The sequence below is a fragment of the Sceloporus occidentalis genome, unplaced genomic scaffold, assembly GCF_023333645.1.
Source record: "Sceloporus occidentalis isolate IW3139 unplaced genomic scaffold, rSceOcc1.0.p SCAF_6, whole genome shotgun sequence".
NCBI classification, from domain to species: domain Eukaryota; kingdom Metazoa; phylum Chordata; class Lepidosauria; order Squamata; family Phrynosomatidae; genus Sceloporus; species Sceloporus occidentalis.
Window position 1 is genome coordinate 59,467,588 of NW_028316986.1, and position 22,833 is coordinate 59,490,420.

Here is a 22,833-nt window from a genome sequence, read left to right on the forward strand (position 1 = left end):
AGCAAAACAGCATGCTACTAAAATCCTTGCAGCCAATTCCTAAGAACCTATAGGAACAGAAAATGGAAGGGCTTAAAAGAGGGAGCCTCCCTTGGCTGGGAGTTTCAAAACCTGAGAACAGCCACCCAGAAGACCCTCTCCTATGTCCCCACCAAATGTGTCTGAGACTGAGAGAAGCCCCCTACTTCAAGATCTTAAAGTCAGGCAGGTGCATGTAGGAAAATATAGTCTTTCAGATAACTTGGATTCAAATCATATAAGAATTTATAGGTTATTGCCAGCACCTTGAGCCAGACCCAATTAATAATCTAGCTGCAGCTTCTTGAGTCAACTGAAGTTTCTCAGCAACTTTCAAAGGCACACCAAGAGTGCATTACAGAAAGACTAACACGATATATCCAAGACATGTGTCACTGTAGCCAGATCAGACTTTTACAGGAATGATGTAGCTCGTGCACTAACTTTAAAAATTGAAAAGCACTTATCACTAGAAAAACCTGGGCCTCGTGGGCTGAATCCAGGATTACATCAAAACTGCATCTTTGGGGAACTGTAATCCTATGCAGCACAGGCTGAATCCCTATTTTTTGATCTACCTTTTGACTGACAAGAAGAACCTCTGTCTTGTTCAGATCAATGTCAATTTGTTTGCCAATAATAATAATAATAATAATAATAATAATAATAATAATAAATTGTTCATTTATTAACCACTTTTCCAACGATCAAAGAGGTGTACAGAAATTGTTAAAAACAGACAATAAAAAACAGTAGAAACCACATCTTAAAAGTACATAATTAAAATGGATTAAATGCGACCAAAATTTAAAACATCCAATGACATTATTAAAATCAAGAATCATAGATACTATACATCGATAGGGGAATATATTCTTAAACGGAATTATTGCATCTATTACTCATACCAGACACTGGTTTAGAATCAAAACAGACTTTGCTGCTAGCATTTTCACTCAAATCATGTACTGAATTCTCAAATTCACACACACAAGAAACACACACACACATATATAAAACATATACATATAAATGTAAAATATTACACGCACAGAAACATTAAACATTCTGAGATCTAGTTCTCAATAGATATTTGGCATTTCAGTGTGTACTCTCAGACCACATCCTGGGACGTTATGGAAACTGAGAATTACTAGTGACAATTTTTAAAGAATGCTAGTTCTGACTATTGACATTTTTAATTCACCTAATAAATGTCTATTATACCATGGCCTACATTAGTGTGAAGAGGTAAAACACAACTGCTAATGGTGATATACAGTTCAGTATTGTCTTGAATTCATTATACAAATTTAAAATAACCAGTATATATGTACAGTACCAGCAGAGAAGTACTGATGTCTTTTGGGGAGCCTCTTCTTTCAGTCACACCACCCTCTCCAGGCATATTTAGACAGACATGGGAAAGACTCTCCCTGGTGGCTGTTCCAAGAATGCAAGGCTGACCCTCTCCCTGTTGTCCTTCTGCCAGATCTTTTTATTTTGGCATCCTCTTGGTAAACAAATGACTACTGAAAAAGGGGTTTCAGTGGCCATTGTACTTTAAAAAAAATATATGTGCTTTTAAAATGCTTTAAAATCAATTGTGTTTTAATATTGTAACTGGTTTGTTTGTTTTTTACACATTAGATTTGCAACTCTTTTAATTTTGCTTTGAGCTGCTGAGTCCCAGTTTGGGGGAGAAAGGTGAAGTGGATCCTGCAGCCCTCCTTTATGACTGAACTTGCAACATTGTGGCTGGTAAGCAGCAAACAATACAAATAAAGAAATCTATCTTTAAGGCTGAGCTGAAGACCATATTGTTTAGGGAAGCGTTCTTAGGGAATTTGTGATTGTCATCTGGCTGTCTGATAACGTTTGATGTGATTTGCTTTTATATCTGATGTTTTTTAATTTGTCTTTTCCTACATTGTAATTTTATCTATTCCTCTAACTAATTGTTATTACTTTTAGAGTGTACGCCTTGGGCAGGCTTTTATATATTCCTTAATTTTACTGATTTTGTACAGCGCTGTGTATAATTACAGCGCTTTAGAAATAAAGTTTAATAATAATAATAATAATAATAATAATAATCTTCCTGTAGAATTGAAGTTATAAAGCAATATCATAGTTAAAAGTACTGGAGAGAAATCAAGGTATGTATTCACTTTACCTGATGGAGATACAGAGGTAGCAATCGTGAATCCATCTGCTCAAATTCTTCTCGCAGGAGAGAGAAAAGGGCTTGTAAGGTCTGGTTTGGATCGTTCTGGGAAGAATTTGCATTCATCTTATTTATGTCTTCATCATAGGCAGGAGCTGCTGTTGCAATGACAGTCTTCTCCCGCTTGTCTGGAGAAATGGGGAAAAAAGTCCCCCATCCCATCTTTTAAAAAAGTGTTTCTCAAAAATTATTTCAGCATATTAGACTGTATCCAAACACATGTGACCATTGGTGCATGCACATATACAAAGGAATTTCCCCATCTCTACTCCCTGGCAAAGTTGTCAGGAAAGACCTGGGATGTGGAACAAGATGACAGTGGGAATGGGAATTTCAGTGAGTTCCCCTTCCAATACAACTTCCAGACTTCATTTGTAGGCTGACCATATTTCCTTGAGACAAAAATGAGACATTGGGATGGCAAAAATGGCAAAGGATTATATAATATTCCATATGCATGAAAAAGTAAGACAATAACAAAAGTGTTATTACATTAACTTATTGAGCTAGCAATTATTCTTCAGTGACAGAACTCATACAAAAACTAACGTTACAGCAGAACTGACAGTTACGCATCTTCAGGTGTACTGCAGTCATGCACTGGACTATGACTCTGGAGAACAGGATTCAAATTTCCATTCAGCCATGTAAACCCACTAGGTGATTTTGCTTTGCCTTCCCTCTCACTGCTCCAGAAAGAAACATAGGGCAGGGCAAGGCATGGAGAGGGAAGGCAAAGTTGCAGCCAGTTGTGTGGGCAAGGGGATGCTGCCATCAAAGCCAGTGCTGCCCCCACTGAATCTTTCTGGGTTTGGCTGGGTGGGAAAGCGGGGTGGTGTGGGAAAGCATGTTCATGGACTCTTTTCCTTCTGGGGAAGGGACGAGTGTGTGGTCGCCATTGGTGCCACTGCCTGCTTTGTTTTCTACCAGCCAGCAGCCCATCTAAACCCAGAAGAAGCTGGGGGGGGGGGGGATGGTGACTGCCCTGGGTGTTCGAATTAATGCCAGCTTCAATATTACATACTACATCCATCCTTAACATTACAGATGACTGTGAGATAAGCATGATATCTTCAGACATTATAGCACTTTGAAACAAAGGATTACTGAAGACTAGTATAGTATTTGGGCATGGCACTTCCAAAAGTCACAGGCTGCCCTAAATAGAAAACTATTCCTTTCAGGGTAATCTTTTTATTCTATCTCAAATATAATATTTCATAATTGTTGGAAATAAACTGGCTGTTGTAGATCTTGGCTTAAAAGAACAGTGATAACTGTTAAACTAGCAGTTTAATGATTTTAGAATATCACATTGTATAATATTATTATTATTATTATTATTATTATTATTATTTATATCCTGCCTCATCTGCACTCAGGGCAGCTTACAACATTAAAAATTATATAAATCATATCCCCCAACCCTCCCCCCTTAAAATAGAATTAAATAAAATAGAATTAAACACACAATGTTTAATTATGTATAATGTTTTAGTACTCATGGTTTAATTGAAAGGATCTAGCAGTGCGTGCATTTCTGTGTTTTTGGCCACAGTCCCCCACTCTTAACTAACCATGATAGAATGTAAAGTCTGCCTACTGAAGATTTTGATAAACCCAAAGTCATACAAAATAAGTAATCTCTTGGATCGCTTATCTGCATCTATCTCTCAGGTGCAAAACACACAGCAGGGGGGAAAAGTTTAAGACTGCATTAACTGTCCTGGCTCAGTGCTAGGGAATCCTGGGAAATGTAGTTTATTGTATCACCAGAGCTCTCTGACAGAGGCAAATGTCTAAAAAAATGATAGCATTGAGCCAGGGCAGTTAAAGTGGTCTCAAACTGGATTATTTCTGCAATATATTTTTGACCTCTGTCATTACTTTTCCTTTTGAAAAGTAACAAAGAGTGTTAGAAAAATGTAAATGGCTCATGGACTTAATATGTCCAGCACAGCACTTCTGGGAGGGAATTATTTAATGTTTGCCTTTCTGCTACTGGCATACCCCACAAACCAGCTCAGGAGCATTCAGAAACTACCCAGACAAAGTTTTTGTAAGGTTCTGGGAACTGCAAGGGGGATGGAAGCACTAACATAATGTTGGATTTAGGCTATGGGATAGAATTAAGAAGACCTGGAAATTGATTCTGTTTTTGCAACAGAGAGAAAATAATATGGCCTGAGTTCTTTAATCCTTTTCCACCAAGCTAGTCTTGTATGTAACTTGTATGAATTAACACTGCTTATGCAAGGAAGATTAAGTAAGACCATCCTTTTGGTATCCCCTCTAAATTGCTACGGTGTAGTTAAAATTAAGCTCATCAATATATTAGGACAGTTGTAAAACCAACTGCCCACTACCACTATAGTTAAAAACATAAGAAAAACCCACTTAATAAAATAGCTCACACTTCAAAGAACTGAGAAACAATTGATCAAATTAACAATTTCTAGATATGTGAAGATTTTCAGCTTCTAGTGTATTAAGCATTTTAATTATCAGGAATACTCTTTTTAGATTTTATGACAACAGTAAGACCTTCATCCAGAGGAATCCATTCACATCAGTATAAATCCAGGACCCTAATATGGTGATTCTTAATTTCAAATTTTATCTTTCTTCCATGGCAGCATAAATAGAACTCCTAGGTACTCCCCAACAAAAACAATGATCATACTCAAACCTACTGCTGTATTATATGCTTTCAGACAATGCCTTGGAACTTATATGCAGTTTCAAATGTAATTATACTTACACAGATATCTAAAAGACTTATTGGTATTTGCTGGAAAAATAGACATAGAACATTGTTTCAGTATTAGGTCTGTTATATTCTAGGCAGCTATCTCTTCTTATGCTTTCTTTCTTTTTTCCCTCTCTCTCTGGCTGCTTTTTCCTTTGTTTCTTTCCCTCTCTCTTTTGCTGCTTTTTGGGGGTTATGGTGGTGGCTGGAAGGGCTCTCTTAATATTTTTTCCTCACTCTCCTGCCTCATTCCTCTGTCTCCATCGTCCTTGTCTTGGGGAACAATAGACAGAACAGGGAGAGAAAGTGTTAAGCTGTTCTGCTGACTCCTATAATCTTGAGGTTTATTAGGCTTCTCTGTAGCTGATATTTACTTAACAAAATGGGCATGTTTATTGTATTTACACAATTAATGCCAAGTCTACTATGGCCCTTTCTGTTAAGGCTACCAGCATAATTCAGAGAAATTTCCAAACCTTGGAGAGAAAACAAACAAACAAACTGAATTGTGCAATGCCCAAAGTCCAGAAGATTGATAACAGGCCTTCAGTAACCCTGCCTTCAAAAACATGGGCTGCAGATCGCCTGTTCAATACAGGTATATTCTAGTTAATGTTCCCCAGCATTACTTCTTTAACAGAAACTTTGGTGCCAGAGACATCTGGTGTTTACCCTGACTGTTGTAAGAATATGCACACACAGAAGTATTACTAGATGGGAGAAGAACACAGCAGGTGATGTCTCAGGGTGGGGTTGACATCTGGTTGGGTCCTCTGTCCACTGATGTGAGTTGAGTGCTCCTGCCACCCAGGAGCCCTTTCTGAGTCTGGTAGGGCTGTTGGCTGGGCAGGAAAGGTAAGTGCCAATGGCAACAGCAGCAGTGGTACCATGGACACTTCCCATTCCTGCTGCCATCACCTCCCTTTCCCATCTAACTGGCTGCTGGGAGGTAGCAGTAGCTTGCCTCAACCTGCCATTCCTATTTCTACCTTGGGCTTTCTTGACCTGAGCAAAGAGAGTCCAAGGCAGTGGTGAAGCACAAGGTGGCAGGAACAGAGAGCCATTTGCAGGTGCGGATGGGTGGGGGAAATGGCTGACAGGCTTCTTTGTTGCCTTGGGCTCTCTCGAACTCAGCTAAAAGAGCTGAAGGCAGCAGCAAAGCATGATGTAGCGCTGTGGGAAACCATTTGAGGATGGGGGGAGAGGCTGCTATGCAGCTGTAGTTCCCCAGTGCTGGCGCATTCCTGCTTCTCAGCACCCTTGGAATCTCTTGACTTTGGCCAAGAGACCCCAAGACAGTGGAAAACCACAAGACAGTGTCTGTGAGAATGGAGAGGCAGTCAGGAGGAGGTGGACAGAGGGCGAACACTCCTCCCTGCATGCTACTGCTTATACTTCAACCACCTCTACCCTCCCACTCTCTCCCCATGTTGTCTCCCCTGAAGTGGCTGTTTGCCTGGGGGTGACATGAGTTACTGCACTGAGGTGGCACCAACCTTAGTGACTCCACTGCACACAACTACAGTAGGATCATCCAGAGTAGAATCCTATTCTTTCCCAGCTAATGCTTTACTGCATTTTTGTGCTGTAGAAATGCTGCTCAATATGTCACTGAAAGTCTGTATTTCTCCAGCCTTCCTTCAACATCCTCCCAGTACTGATGCTAAAAATCTTCCAGCTAATCAGAGGACAAGAAGGGCGTGGATGAGCATGTGTAAAAAGATTTTGTAAAAAGAAGGTTTTTTGGTAGAGGCTTTGTTAGCAGAGATATACTGTACTGCAGTGCCAGTTTTAGAGAAGACTATACAGTATACCTCAGTTAAGAATCTAAATTCTTGGTATATGATTGGGATATGCGCTAAATAAAGCCAAACAGACTGAGTTTTTGTTTTTATCAGGTAACCATAATTTGCTTGCTCTTGGTTTGTTCCAATGAATCCTAATTTGAATTGAAAACAACTATGTCCACTTTGAATATAATGACAAACCATGAATAGCCTTCTGTCCAAATCATTTGTTTTCAAGGCCTAATTGCAGTTGTATGCCCAGTTTCATGCACCAGGAGCCAATATTTAGCTTAGGTGCTGGAGTGTATACTCATAAGGCTGCTTAGATACAACAGGTGTTTAAAAAGAATGAGTTATATTCCACAGTAATACCGTGCTTGCAGAAAGCACTTCTATAAGACAGGGTACTCAAGTTTTCCTCTATCAACTGCAGGCTATCATTACATATCTAGTCCTGTTCATCCAACCTTATCTTTGGAAGCAGGTGGAAAGGACTCAAGGGAATACTGGTCACCAATGCATATTAGGTACCCTGTTTGTAGGAGAATTTCTTTCTGCTAAGACAAAGCCAGCTAGATGCAAAAGATTATAACCAGCCTATTGAAAAAAGCACGTCTGATGCTTAGAAACCTAATTTTTTTTCTAAGCTGCTTAACATATCCTTTTTAGTGTTGCTCCAAAAATATAATTCAGTTCATCATCATTTAAACTGATGAATTTTTGTGGAATACTTCAAGAGTTAACTTGAAGGAAGGGAACAATATGGAATAAATGAGATATCAAGTGCTTCTGAAAAAATACTATTAGTTGCCGTAAATATTGGATGAGTAATTTTAAGTATCCTTGTTGTTACTGTTGTGTATCATCAAATAGTTTCTGATTTATCATCTTCCACTTCTGACCTTAAGGATGAACCTATCATGGGATTTTCTGAGGCTGAGAATATGTGACTTTCCCAAGGTCACCCAGTGGGTTTTCATGGACAAGTGGGGATTCAAACCCTAGACTCCAGAGTTGTAGCACAATAGTTAAACCACTAGACCACTCTGGCTCCTATTAAACGTTCCAGTACTGTGTTACGGCCATGTGTAAAACAATGATGTGATTAATACAGAAACAGAAATGGGACCTTCTGATGTTCAAGAATTTCTGTGGTGAGAAGAAATTCTTTTTGCTGTCACTGTGAAATCAGATGGCTTCATCATGCTCCACCAGGCCTAGCCCAGAAACAGAAGAAGGGTTCTCCCTCCATTCATCTGCCATGGTCTTGGCCTCAGAGGGAGAGAAGAACCACTGAACCTGATCCCCTTCCCCACTGCCATTACCTTCTCCTTTTGCTTCATGTCTTTTTTAGATTATAAGCCCAAGGGCAGAGAACTATGTAATTAACAATTTATAAGCCACTCTACCAGAAAAGTGGGGTATAAAAACTCTGAATAATGATGAGAAACAACAGAAAACAAATTCAATAAGGATTAAAATGGATTGAGAAGCAGCTGATGCAAGTGCTATATTGTGATATACATCTAGGTCCTAAGAAAAATAACGCTTGTTGCATATGAAATCCCAGGCATGCTTCTAGATTCCACAAATGTAATTGGTTCTTAGTCAGAAATGAGTTTTATTGCAGTAGATTTATTTATTAATTTTATTTATATCCTGCCTTTCTCTCAATATGGGACTCAAGGCAACTAATAATTTTGAGTTAAGGCAAAATGCAGTCAAAACCATGAATAATGCAAACTAAAAAACCCTAAAAATTAAACAATCATATTGAAAACACTAATTTTAAAGTTTTCAAAAGGCCGAAACAATATACCATAATAATAATAATGATAAAAATATACATGCAATAGACCCTGATTAAAAGATTTTCTGCAACAAATAGTTAACACTCAAAGGCCTGGGCAAAGAGAAAGAAAGAGAAAGCATGAGGCAATTAGCCTTCCATGGAAGGGAATTTCACTGTTTGGCAGCAGCCACTGAGGACACTCTCTCCTATGTTCCCTATAAATGTGACTGTGATGGTGGTGGGAGATGAGAAAGCCCTCCCCCAAAGATCTTAAAATTCAGGCAGGCTAAAACAATCTTTTAGCCAGACTGGACTAGAGAATATTATAGGTCACAAACAGCACTTTTTGCCTGGAAATAAAACCATGCTTTATTATAAAATAATGGAAAAGGCAGAGGTTCTAGTCATTGTAATCTTTCCCTTGGTTATGTTAAATAAACAGTAGTGAGACAGATCTAGAATTCTGGAAAAAAGAAATTAATATGAGAGACAGTATGGAACTGACCCAGTTTCATTCCCAAAACTGAGCTCTAAAACAGAATTATAGCACTCTTTCTTTTAAAAGTACGCTACAGATAACTGTTGCCCAATCCAGACCTTGGCATATTTATGTACATTGTACAAACACTACCATGCCTTAATGTTAACTATGCAACTGAAAATAAACCCATCCTACCTTTACATAAATATGTGGCATCTCATTTATTAGCTTATCATAGCAACAGTGTAATGCGCTATGTAAGAACAAGGTGACTGAAGGGTCAAATGGACAGGAATAAATATTTTATCTTCCCTATTAAAACTACCATGGCTATTTTAACAACCTTTACTATTACTGCTACTGAGAACAAAAGTAGGACAGCATAACCTCACAGGAATCCAAAAAACACCTTGTTTCCTGTCTATGTGATTTTAAGTGTGAGTCTGCAGCACAGGAATAGAAAATGTTAAATTATTCATATATAGATAAGAGTTCTTATAGTTTACTGATAGTCTTTGGCGCAATGTGGTTGTGGAAACTGCAAAGAAACTGTAATAGATTTAGCTTTTTCCTCCTCCACCCCAAACTCCTTTACATAACAGTACTTCAATGACAAGCAGATGTAACTTGCTAAGTATGCAGTAACTGCAAGGCTAGATTCTGTTGAGTTTGTATAGAAGTAAGCACTTATGAAGTTCAGTATGAAAATTGATATGAGGTATCAAGATTTGTCACATGAAATGGAGTCGGTGAGTGTGAGTGGTATGATCCTTTCACAAATTATCGCTAAAAAAATTGCCAGCGATATCCCTCTAGTACATACTCATTTTACAGATCAATCTCCACTAAAAATGCTTCCTGAATTGTATTCCATTTTCCAAAAAAGTTTCAATTTTCATGGAAATACTAAAACAATGAAGCACTGTCTATATTCACTGGCTTTCCTCCCTGCCAATGGTTATTGTTATCATCTAAAAGTAAGACAAACAGTGAACAAATAAATGGTAATACTTAAGAAGCACAAGTATGTTCTTTACCCTATGCCCAATTATTTTTTACATGGAAATATCCTAAACAACAAATCCTGAAATTAGGAGATAAAATTATGGCAGAAATACAAGTATTTCTTTCAAACAGTAAAACAAAAATCCCATATTTTATTTTTCAATTTCTCACACACACTTTGAAAGCACAGATTTATGATTGTACTACTTCAACTGAACAGCCCAAGTGTTTTCAAGTTCGTTCCTTAATTATATATGACAAGCCATCTAACTGGCTAACAAAGAAAAGTGAGGGCCTCAAGCAAATGGCTTCAAGAAAATAATTCTGCGGAAATACAGGAGGAAAAAGAATCCATCTCAGAATCTTTGTACAGTGCGCCCGCGCCATACGCGGGTGTGCTATATGCAGCTTTCAGCTTATGCTGGCCGATCTGGGAGCATGGCATACTGATGACACACTCCAAGCTAACAGTCTACTTGACTCCAAAGTCACAAAGGATTAGGTTTATTTCACTTAACAAATTTATTCAATTTAGCATGATTATATTTGTTCTAAGGTATGGCAAAATAAAACCTCATGACTCTTTATGAAAGTCTTAAAACACATCATTCTTATGAATTCAGGTTCTATATAGTCTTAGGAAAACATGAAACCTATGTGTTGATTTTCAGCAATTAAGCTGATTTTCTGATCAATAGCACAAACTGCAAGCTATTATTTAATTATTTATGAAAATAGTGAGGTATTTGGATACAGAGTGAGCTTATAAATATATTATCAAATAAATAAATAGTAGCTGGATCTTGAGCTGCTTATATATGTTGCAGTTTATCAAACACATCCTGTCTCATGCAAACACACGTAAGCAAGATTAAAGGTGAAACAGAGAAGTTCTGGTAATATTGAGCACACTTGTTTCAAAATTTCAAGCAAACCTAATGTGTTTATTTAGAAAGACGTAATACCTTCACTGCTGAAATTTTGTGTTTTTCTTGGATTCCTTTTTTCAGAGGCATATTTTTCAACAGGGAGCATTTCATCTGCAGTGAAACTTCTAGATGGCTTATCACTTTCATCTTCATGGCAACAAGATGTGTAGTCTCCCCTGTCCTCATTATTATTTATGCTGTCCTGCTCAACTTTTCCCATTTTGTTATCTCTGCTGTTCAGAGCATCATGCTTGCTTCTGTTAAACTGATTTTCATTTTCATCTGGAGAACTGGTCAAACACTTTTTTATCTTTTCCACGTGTGTATCAGTATGAGGTAATTCTTGTAAATTTAACTGCAGGTCATTTGTAGGAGATTCCCTGTCATCCATTAGAGCGTTCCCACAGTGAAGTTTCTATCCTCTGTATCCAATTATTCTCAGCTCTAAAAATAAAAGAAGACATTTAAATTTTTATAATAACCAAAATCTAAGTCTGCTGAGTTGCATCACCTATATTTATTTCTACTATTCTGGCAATTTAATTGGTAGCATCTTACAATTATGAAATATAATCAATATACTTTATAAGGCAGAGAATACTGCAGTGTTATAAAACAAAGTCATTACTTCTAATAATTTCTCCTCTCAAAGCTCAGAAACATGCACATATACAGATTTCTACATTAGCTATGTGTGTTTGTATGTGCCTGTCAACTTATGAAGACCTCATAAATTTCATTGTGTTTAATAAGACAAAGAATACTCAGAGGTGGTTTTGCCAGTTCCTTCCTCTGGAATCTAGACTATGGCATCTGTTCTTTCTTGACAGTCTTCCATCCAAGTACTAGCAAGAACTGACCCTCCTTAGCTTCCAATATTACTGGTAGATGGATTCTGGTTCCTTTAGGGCAGTGGTTTCCCAGAAATGGGGCAGGACCCACAGCGGGGATGTGAGAATTGCTCAAGGGCAGGATGTGAGACTTGGAAGTCCTCATCTCCCTTCCTCCTCTCAAACTTTTCAATGTGTAAAATTTACACATGTGTTTATTTAAATATTAAATTTACTTAAATAAAACTATTCTAATTTTGAATGATGCTATTTCCTTATGAAATGTTGAAATATACATGAATGTTTGAATGAAAATATGTACACTAAATAAACAAAATATTTCTTATATCGAGCGGGGGGAGATGTGACATCCACATAAGGAGAGGGGGTCCAAGAGTAAAAAGTTGAGTACCACTTCTTTAGGGTATGTAGCCCCCTTTATGCAATACAGTGGGATCTTGGCATCCGCTGGGGTTTGGTTCCAGGACCCTCCATGGATACAAAAATCCATGGATGCTCAAGCCCCATTAAATACAGTAGTGTCCCTAATATAAAATAGAAAAATCAAATGTTACTTTTTGGAGTTTACTTATTTTAAAATTATTTTCAAACCATGGATGCTTGAATCCATGGATAAAAAATCCGTGGATATGGAGGGCTGGCTGTACTAACTGAAAATATGGTATTTATTAACCATGTGCGTAGCCAAAAACAGGGCTTTCAAAACCAGTTTTATCATGCACGTTAAATGCTGTCATATTACTATTTAGCATTTAAAGAAATTATCTATCTAAGATGTACCTCATAAACCTCAATCATCCCAACAACTATGATACAGCTTTCACTCTCTTCTTCACAATGGATGACTGGCTAGTGAAAAAGAAATTCATGCAAGACTGCACTTCAATAAGTGATCATCTATAGTTAAAATGATACAACGCTTGTCTCTGTCACAGGATAAGAGACAGTTTATTTTCATACTGAAAAGAATTTCAGGCACAAAACCAAGAAAATGTTTCAATTTATTTAGTTAATGACTCATCCTAAGACTGGTTAATTCAGGAAGCAAGAGAACAGAATGGGAGAAACTATCTGTTGCCACTACACTGTTTTGAATAAGTATGTTGTAGTTAGTAACCACTGTAAAAAGCAAAGCTATATGCTCAGATCAAGCCTCCAGTGAAATTAGAATTTCTTAGTAGCTACTAAGTTGTTTTAGATTTCTAATTACTGTATGTACTACAGTTGGCTCCCCACATTTGCGGCTTTAACTTTTGTGGATTTGATTATTTGCAGTTTTGATTAATATGTTCTCTCTAGAAATCTCTAGGTTCTCCAGTGCAATTCTGCCAGAAATTGACCATAGAGTTGTGCAGCAGAACCTAGAAGTTCCTAGAGAAAACACTTCTTTAAGCATTTATAGGTCCTCCAGCATAATTCTATGATCAGTTTCTTGCAGATGTTGAACACAGAGTTGCACTGGAGGAATCTGGAGATTCCTAGAGAGGTGTTCTCTTCGGTAAAAAGAATAATGCTTTTTATTTGCAGCTTTTCCACATTGACGGCGATCCTTCACACCAAACACCAGCAAATGTTGAGGGACCACTGTAATTACTTAGATAAAAGATTTAAAAAGAAATAATACCTTTGCAGCAAAAGATTGCCTTTATTTGAAGAATATATTTTGTAAAGAAAAAAAATACTTAGGCTGGGTCAGATGATACTGTGTCTGAATGTTCCCCTACATGTGGCCAGCATGTCTTATCTCCTCAAACACCCAGCATGTCTATTCAACCACCAATGCCACCAGTGGCTATCATACAGGGAAACACAGTAATAAATAATAATGAACTTTTATTTATATCCCACCTACTCTGATTAGGACCGAGGCAGCTCACAGTAAAACAGTCAAAACATAGTAAAATAACAAGTTCTACCCTCCCCTCAGCTAATTTTGATGCTCTTAACATTCATGCTTTATTTGTAAGTTATTGTATTTTCAGTCTTATCTTCCTCATTCAGTCATTATTATCTCCTCAAACTTATTTGTAGTGTTTGAACACAAGCACCCAGTTCTAAGGAAGAAGCAGTATTTCCCGTTGGACAAGTTGCAGATTGCTAAGTGAACTGCTCAAGCCACTGTCACATAAAAATGGGTGTTGTCTGGTAAATTTCTTGTGCTAATTAGCACGTGCAATTCCCAAGTAGCCCGTATATTAATGCAAATGTTACAACACCATGGCATCGTTTTATAAGTCAATAAAGTTACATGCATGGTGTACTCAGAAGAATGCAAAATTTACAGTAACTATCTGGGATCTTAGATGGCTTCTAATAAATAATATAGGATGTTCCCTCTGGGGGCCAAATGTATTTTCATTTCTAAGTAAAACTGCAATTTGATTTTTATTCAGTCTTCATATGTATATTACCTCAAAATCAATCTCTAGATTTATTAAATGTAAAAGATTTTTAATCTCTGTGCTTCATAATGTTCCTAGCCCTGCAACAGATGGATCTAAACCACTGCCTCTATCTGAAGTGGGAAACTATGATGACTGTATATTGCCTTCAATATGCCTCTTAATACCAGCTGCTAGAGAACAAGAGAGGGAGGGTGCGCTAATGTTCAGGTCTTCCTTATGGACTTCACTTAGCCTCCTGGTTGGCTACTGCAGGAACATTGCTTTTGGTTTGATCCCACAGGGCTTTTCTTTAGTGTTGTGCAAAACTCAGATGCAGTGGGGCCTTGATTAATGCCAGGTTTGCATTCCTGGACTTGTGATGTAAACTGAAACTGAAATTAACGCACGGACCTAGCTCCATAAGGAATCACTGGAGACAAGGGGGATGCATTCCAACAGAGATGAAATAGCCACAATGTAAGTGACTGTATTCAACACAACACCAATTTTAAAAAGATTTAACAGGGAAAAAACCCCACAGCCTACTTTCTCCAGGTTAGAAAAACATGGAGGTGTTTTCCACAGGGACTAAAAGAGGCAACAACTGGTGATTACTTAATGTTAGATTATTATTGCTTTATTTATTTATATCTCACATTTCTCCTGATACTGGGCCTTAAGGTAGCTCAAGGCAACAAATTTGAAACAGTACAAATTAAAAACAATACAAAAGCATTAAAAGTGTAAATATAAAGTTTAAAAAACAGTTAAACAATTAAAAAAGTTAAAAACATTACCAATTTTAAAATACATTAAACTAATATACAAACCTTGACATCTGAGTTGCACAGCATTTAAAAGACCAATTGTGGAGGGATACAGACAGGCAAAAAGGGGCAGTGAGATGATGTCCCTTTCTGTCCCAGATGGAGGCCACAGCAGACAAACACTGTGGCCTCCACGAGGCCTAAAAAGAACCCACACCTGGCGGGTTCTTTTTAGATCACACGCAGGGAGCCATTGCCACCCTCATGCACAATGATGATGTCTGTGTGGTGCCGTTTGGATGCTGCACCATGCATACGTCATCATGGCAACCCCTGTGTGGATGGAGGGGAGCCATGATGGCGCCTGGACAGTGCTTGGGAGTTTTGTGCCAGTCTGTACTGGGCCTCTATTAGTGTGAAAAAGTCTGATGGCACATAAATGTTTTTACCTGGGGCAAAAAGGAGATCAGGGTTGGAGCATCTTGGCCTCACTAGGGAGGGGGTTTCAGAGCCTGGGAGCAGCCACCAAGAAAGCCTTCTACCTTGTTCTCACCAAATGAACCTGAGAGGGTGGTGGGACAAAGAGAGGGGCCTCTCCAGACAATCTCAATACTCTAATGGGCTCATAAAAGGAGATACAGTCCTTCAAATAATTAGACTATGTGACAGGAATGACTGAAGACAACACATCTGATTCTTGATCTCTTAGCTACACCACAAGCCTTTGAATTCTATTTAACATTTGATATCCCTTGCTTTTTCAAAGATTAAGACCTTCATAAATGCCAAGCATTTCTAACCTACATATAGTGGAATATGCGTCAACAGCTACTAACAAAATTACATGTTGAATTCATTCCTTATGTTTAAATTATTTAGTAGTAAAATATCTGATTGTTTTGACAAGATCCAGCTTCCCGTTTAGATTCACCAAAGGGAAGAAAAACTATGCTGCTTGAGTCTCTCTTATCTTAAACGCTTAGGACCATAAATGTCTTGGATCAGCATATACATAAAGAGATATTTTGGACATGAGACCCAAGTCTAAACATGAAATTCATTTACATTTCATATACACCTTATACACATAGCTTGAAGATAATTTTATACATAATATTCTTAATAAATTTGAGCATAAAACAAAGTTTGTGTACGCTGACCCATCAGAATGCAATGGTGTTACTGTCTCGGCCACCCATGAAAAGGTTTTGGATTATGGAGTAGTTTGGATTTTTGAATGTGTGATAAGGAAGACTCAAAACCTCTATTATAAAGCAGAACCTTGGCATCTAGGAAAGTGTTGCTTAGTACACAAACAGATTAACGCTGTAGGATTAGCCTATAAAGTGTTACTTACACTAAGCTGCACTACAAATATCCACAAAAGGAAATGAAGCGAACAGTACTTGCCAATATCTTACATGTGCAGGGATTTAATAATAATAATAATAATAATAATAATAATAATAATAATAATATAAAAAAACAATGTCACCTTCATAAAATCAAGAATAGTTGATATTAAACCACAAAATTATGAAAGAAAAATTCATGCATGATTTCTCTCCAATATTTTTTTTGTCAAGGAACAGGCATGGGGATAGAGGATGACAAAGACTGTTTGGATATAAATTCTCTTTCCAGACCTGCTTTCCAACAGAGACAATTGTTAGTCAGGGCATCCTCATTAGTAGTTTCTCATCATGAGAAACTACATGATGCCTAACCCTGGTTAGGCATCATGTAGGAAAAAAAGGCTACACAAAAGCAGCAGCACATGATCCCAGCATATGATTTATTTCCAATTCTTTTATCAAGAGAGCAAACATATCTTTATGAGAAGTCAAAGGCTTTTATGGCCGACATCCATAGTTTTTTGTAGGTTTTTTGGGCTATGTGGCCATGTTCTAGAAGAGTTTCTTCCTGACGTTTCGCCAGCATCTGTGGCTGGCATCTTCAGAGAATGCTTGCCTGGACAAAGTTGGGTGTGTGTGTGTGTGTGTGTGTGTGTGTGTGTGTGTATATATATATATATATAATATATATATATATATACACACACACACACACACACACACACACACACACACACACTCTGCATGAGCCTTGGAATGCAGGAGTGATTTGCATGTGTATTGTTCTGTTGCTGATGACAGACCTCAGGCTGGGAGGCTAATGCAAAAGAGGATTAGTGTCTGCTAATTGATGATCATTATCTGCTGGGAAAGCCCCAGCCTGAGGCCTGCCATCAGCAACAGAACAATACACATGCAAATCACTCCTGCATTCCCAGGCTCACACAGTACACACACACACACACACACACACACAAAAACTTTGTCCAGGCAAGCATTCTCTGAAGATGTCAGCCACAGATGCTGGTGAAACGTCAGGAAGAAACTCTTCTAGAACATGGCCACATAGCCCGAAAAACCCACAAAAAACTATATCTTTATGAATCTGCACTATGTGAATACCTATGCAGAGCCTTGGTCAAAAAAATTCAGAGGTATCACAGAAGACTTGGCCAAACTTATTTATTCACCTGAGACAGACTGTGACTTAAAGGCCAATTATTATCTAGCTATTCACTATTGTAACGTCATTTAAGCCACACAGTGTATGTACAATGTATTCATATTATTTTTTACATTAACCCTCTATTATCTTTGGTTGTCATATCTTACTCCAGATATAGACTGTGCCTTCTAAGTCACTAACTGGCATGGAATGGTAATATAGGCCAGGTCCAGATGGGCCTATAGGGCGCCCTCGTCACGTGTTAGGGGTTGGCCAAGGGCGCACTGCCCACACGTGCCTCAACCCTAGCACATGACGAGGGCGTCAAAATGGCGGCGCCCTGTAATAATAATTAATTAATAATTTGTTTTATTTATATACCGCTATTCCAAAGATCATAGCGGTGAACAGCAAGTAAGCTAATTAGCAAGTAAGCTAATTTGCCCCCAAGAGTCTGGGTACTCATTTTAGCGACCTCGGAAGGATGCAAGCCTGAGTCGAGCTTGGGCCCTTTTGCTGGTCTTGAACTCGCAACCTTGTGGTTTTGAGTGAATGGCTGCAGTACAGGCATTTAACCACTGCGCCACCAGGGCTCCTGTACAGATGGGCGCCGCCATTTTGACGCAATGGATGCCTAGCGTCCGCACATTGCGGCGCCATAATGATGACATGAGTGCGGCGTTAGTGCACTGCGGCATCATTATGGCGCCGCAAAAAGAACCCGCTTTCTGCGGGTTGTTTTTGCTCCACGAGGGAGCCGCGAGGTTTGTCCGCTGCGACTTCCTCAGGGAGCAAACCAGGGTGCTGGCAGACCACCCTTTTTGGGTGGTCTGTATTAGGCCTTTATTCTGTAATTCTATCATCCATCCCCTTCTCTTCCCTTTAGCAGCAGGCTGGTCTCCAAATGCGCTGCATAGCAGGTAAGAGACTGGCTAGACAAGACTGTGTTAGGAAGAGGTAGGAGAAGCAGATGTTGCCATTTTCCTGCATCAGCTGGAAGTATGAAGGGCAATGTTTATCTGATTGGGGTAAGAGGTGGGAAATCTGTTACTACTATTATAATCTGATATAACATGACTAATTATATTTGGATTGGATTGTAAATGTGCTCCCTACATAGCTGAAGAATGTACTTTTTCATTTTTGTTTGATGAAACAACTTGACAGTACAAGAACTTGGATTTCAAAATAGCAAAAATATAATTCTATTTCCCTTTCAGCATTTAAAAACTAAACATATGGGCAGTGGAGAATTACTTAAATGTCAACTATTATTTCCAAATTCCCATTCAAAATAATTTAACCTCTTACATACATTTAATTAGAAGCATTGCTGATTTTCCAGTTTTTTTTACCTGCCAGTTTAATAATTTTTGAAAGCCATGACTTTCAGTTTCAGTAAACAAATAACTTCTTAACACAATGGAAACATACTTACTTTTGGCACAGCAGTTATTTTCTTTTTCAGGAGTGTACATATGTTACTTTGAATATCCATACCGATTCTAATTTAACACAAAATTAAAGAGCAATCTATCCAGTTTTACTTATAGGAAAGTTCCATAATTTTCAACAGGATTTGCTTCCTACTAAATATGCCTAGGATCACAGGCCATAACTGTAAATTCTATTGGGAGTAGGGAAGCGGTGTATTACTTGCCACTACTAAAGTTGGCTGGGATAAGGCGAGAGTATACAGGTTCATCACGCTTTTCACCCTTGTTAGGCCAAAGAAATAGCACAAAAGAATAAAGAATAAATTTATAATGAATGTTACCTGCCCACTCCCTAGTCTTCCTCCACAAAGATTCAGCTGTGCAAGAGCAGGAATGAAGAGTAAGCCAAGGCTGAGATTTGGTAGAAGGGCTTATGTGGAGAAACAATGACAAAACAGGAGATTGGGGAGTAGCAGGAGGTCCACGGCTTTAGAGCACTAGTCTTCCATTAGGGGGATCATGGCCCACACAGGATGGTTTGTAGCAGCAACAGTATTACCTTTTATTTATATGCTGTCTTTCTCCCAGGATGGGATCCAAGGCAGCTTCCACAACAAAAATTAAAAATGTTTACAAAAAGCTTTAAAATCACCATGTCAATGTGAGGTAAAACATTAAAGTGGGTACCCAAATCTATTTTTGAAATAAAAGTGATCCATATCCAAAGGGGAAAGTGGCTCAGGGATTAATTTCCAGCCTAGTTCATAGCAGATCACATGTTTAGGACTTCAAACCATATGCTGTCCTGATGTCTCCTATGCTTTATAAATACTGCTATTGTGCCTATACAGAGATAATACTGTCAGCATTAAATAATCCTTATTTATATGAATCCTTCATCTCATTATACGAATCCTTCGTCTCAAAATGCAATATTGCTCTGAAATACTCACTTGAATCTTGGTCACTATCAAAACTAGTTATAGGTTATTACCCACTCTGGAAATTATATAAACCGGCAAAAGAGATTATAATTATTAATCTCTCTAATTTCCTATGTTTCAAAAAAATTAATCCCAAAATCTCATGTTTTTTTTACTACCACTTAGAGCTTACTCCCCACCCTGTAAATTAGAGGGAAAGCACTCACCATTTTTTGTTCCTCAAACGTACTGCAGGGCAAAGAGATGACTTTTTTTAGGCAAAGAGTTTACACAGAGGTATCCGGAATCTGCTCAACCTGTGAAAAAAGAGGGTTTAAAAGTAAACAGGTATGCATGTGGGTGTTGTCTAAGAGAGGGATGCTAGAAAACTAACCACATGAAATTTAGACTAGTGGGAGATATATCTTCATCTTGGTAAATCATACTTATCAGCCAGGCAACCCCTTTGACTTTGTTCAGCTACCAAAGATGTTTTTCAAACAAGAATTTAATAAGAACTTGAGCATCAGGATCATTGACACAAAGTCCAAAACATGAACTTAGAAATACCTTGATTAACCATAATAGTCCTATGGGATTCTCTGTAGGTTTTTATTTTTTACAAGTGTTGACATGATTATCACCACAACGTGTATAACACTGGCCTCTGTAGAACGCTAAGATTTGAAATGTAGCTTGCTAGACATAACTCTTAAAAACATTCCCAAAATCAAAGATAATTCAGCAGATCTAACCTGGAGCTGTTCAGGATGCTGAATACAACCCCTGTTAGCCTCAGCCTGTGTGGCCACTGGCCACCCTGACTATTATCATTATTATTTTTATTATTTTATTCATTTATAGCACACCTTTCTTTCCCCCAATCATGAGATACAAAGCAACTTAGAAAATATTACAACAAATAGAGATTAAGATATATAAAAACCATCAGCAAAATCATATAAAAATTTAAAATACAATTAAACAATTCACAGAATTAAAAACACTTAAAATTCATTAAAAACAAAAACCAAACAAGATGGTTCACAATTAAAAGCACATTTACCATCCATTCTTTAAAGCCTGTTATAATAGAAAAATCTTCAGTTGGCAATGGAAGGACACTAAGAAGGGAACCATTTCACCCTTCCTAGGAAGGGTGTTCCAAACCCTTCCTCTGGAAACAGCTACCAAGAAGGCCCTCTTCCCTTTTCCCATCAAATGTGACTGGGCAGGCAGTGGGACTGACAGAAGGGTGTCTCTTAAAGATCTTAGGTAGGCTTCTACAAGGAAATACAGTCCTTCCAATAACCTGGATCCAGGCCACATGGCTTTACAGACCATAAGCAGCACTAGGTCCAACATACCCAGAGGATTCCAGGTTAAAGAAGGCTGCAGAACAACAGGAGGAAAGCAGTTTAAGATGGCTCTGTTTAACCATATTTGTATTTAAAACAACTCAGGAAAGTATAGACAATTTATTACCAATCAATGTCTTTATAAAAAGATGTATGTGTCTTCAGCAACCTTAAGTGTTTCTTAATCTTATTTCTATACATTAAAGCAGCACCAGAACATGCAATTCATGTTACCAAGAGCACGTGATTCAAATTGTTTATCAACACAGTTATACAAATAATGAACGTTACAAATATGACCAGCAAGCAAGCCTCTTGATTTGAAAAAGCAGAATAGGTTTACAGCTGGAATCCAAGGAGCATCCTAGTAATTTTTTCAAGAGCTTTGAATCTGAACAAGAAGACCAGCATGCCACACCAGACCTTCCTTGGAAGCTTTCACTAGTTTCAAAGGTAGTTTGCCATATGGCACTGATGTTTGAACGGTTAATGATACACTAAATCAAAACTTCTTTGGACATAGAAAAATAGCTGCCAGATTTTTTTTTAAAAAAACTTTTTTTGGATCCCAGCTTTCATCTACCACCGAGCCAACCAAAGGTAAAGTAGGCAGGAAAAGAAAAAGAGGAAAATGTTTTCTGGAGATTTGGTTGGCTTTCCAAATGACTGGGATAAAATCAAACTTCTGTAGAAAATTCACTAGTGGAAAACCAAAGCTTATTCAGTCACCATTTAGTGGTTCCAAATATGGTTCAGACACCTTTCAGAATAAGCATTTAGATATACTTAACATTGATATATTATATAGAAGGTCTAGCACTTTTATATAACACAAAAGCAATTATAGCTAGGAAGTTGAACAACTGGTTGGTACTGCTTCAGTAATTACCAGTATCCTGCTGCAATGAGACCTTATTTAAAATTATGCACTCTGCAATCATTTACACAAAAAGAAAGGAAAAACAAAAAAGAAACACAATGTCAGAAGCTAGCAATTTTCCTATCCAAATAAGGTTTTCAACTTTGAACTTAAAAACAAACTAACTCAACCTAATACACTAACGATGCATTAAATATGAGTGCAGACTACCTTCCAGATGACACCCATGCACCTGCCTCCTCCACACACTGGACACCGATTCACAATATATATAGCATAATTGCTCAAAGCCCCGACTTATTTTTACTTCTCATCTAATGGATTGTCTTGTTGCTGTTAACTGCCATCAGCTTGAGTTTGAGGAATGAGAGACCTGCAAGCCACCCTATCATCAACAGCCTTGCTCAGCTCTTACAGACTCAGGGTTCTGGCATCCTTGATTAAGTCAGTCCACTTAGAATGCAGCCCTTCTCTTTTCCTACTGTCTCCTACCTTAACAAGCACTACTGTTCTTTATAGTGAGTCACGTCTTCTCATGATATGCCCAAAGTATGACAGTTTAGTCATCTTGGTTTTGAGGGACAGTTCAGGCTTGATCTGCCACAGAACCCATTCATTTGTCTTTTTAACAGTCCACAGTATCTTCAGAACTCTTATCCAGCACCACATTTCAAATGAGTTGATTTTCTTCTTATCAGCTTTCTTCACTGTCCAGCTTTCACAACC

At 38.0% G+C, this 22,833-nt stretch overlaps 1 protein-coding gene across 3 annotated transcripts in view; it reads right to left on the reverse strand.

Moving 5' to 3' along the window:
- CNST (consortin, connexin sorting protein) overlaps positions 1 to 22,833 on the reverse strand; it is a 60,514-nt gene that overhangs the window by 32,918 nt on the left and 4,763 nt on the right. The window contains exons 2-5 of one of the 3 annotated variants that reach the window (XM_089529795.1): positions 20,097 to 20,186; positions 18,949 to 19,015; positions 11,025 to 11,432; positions 2,195 to 2,373 (exon numbers count right to left, since the gene is read on the reverse strand). In XM_089529795.1, coding sequence (XP_089385921.1) covers positions 2,195 to 2,373; positions 11,025 to 11,379 — 534 coding nt within the window. In that variant the 5' untranslated portion in view covers positions 11,380 to 11,432; positions 18,949 to 19,015; positions 20,097 to 20,186. Of the gene's footprint in view, positions 1 to 2,194; positions 2,374 to 11,024; positions 11,433 to 18,948; positions 19,016 to 20,096; positions 20,187 to 22,833 lie in introns of those variants that run through there. The other 2 variants (XM_089529794.1, XM_089529796.1) reach the window with 2 other exon arrangements.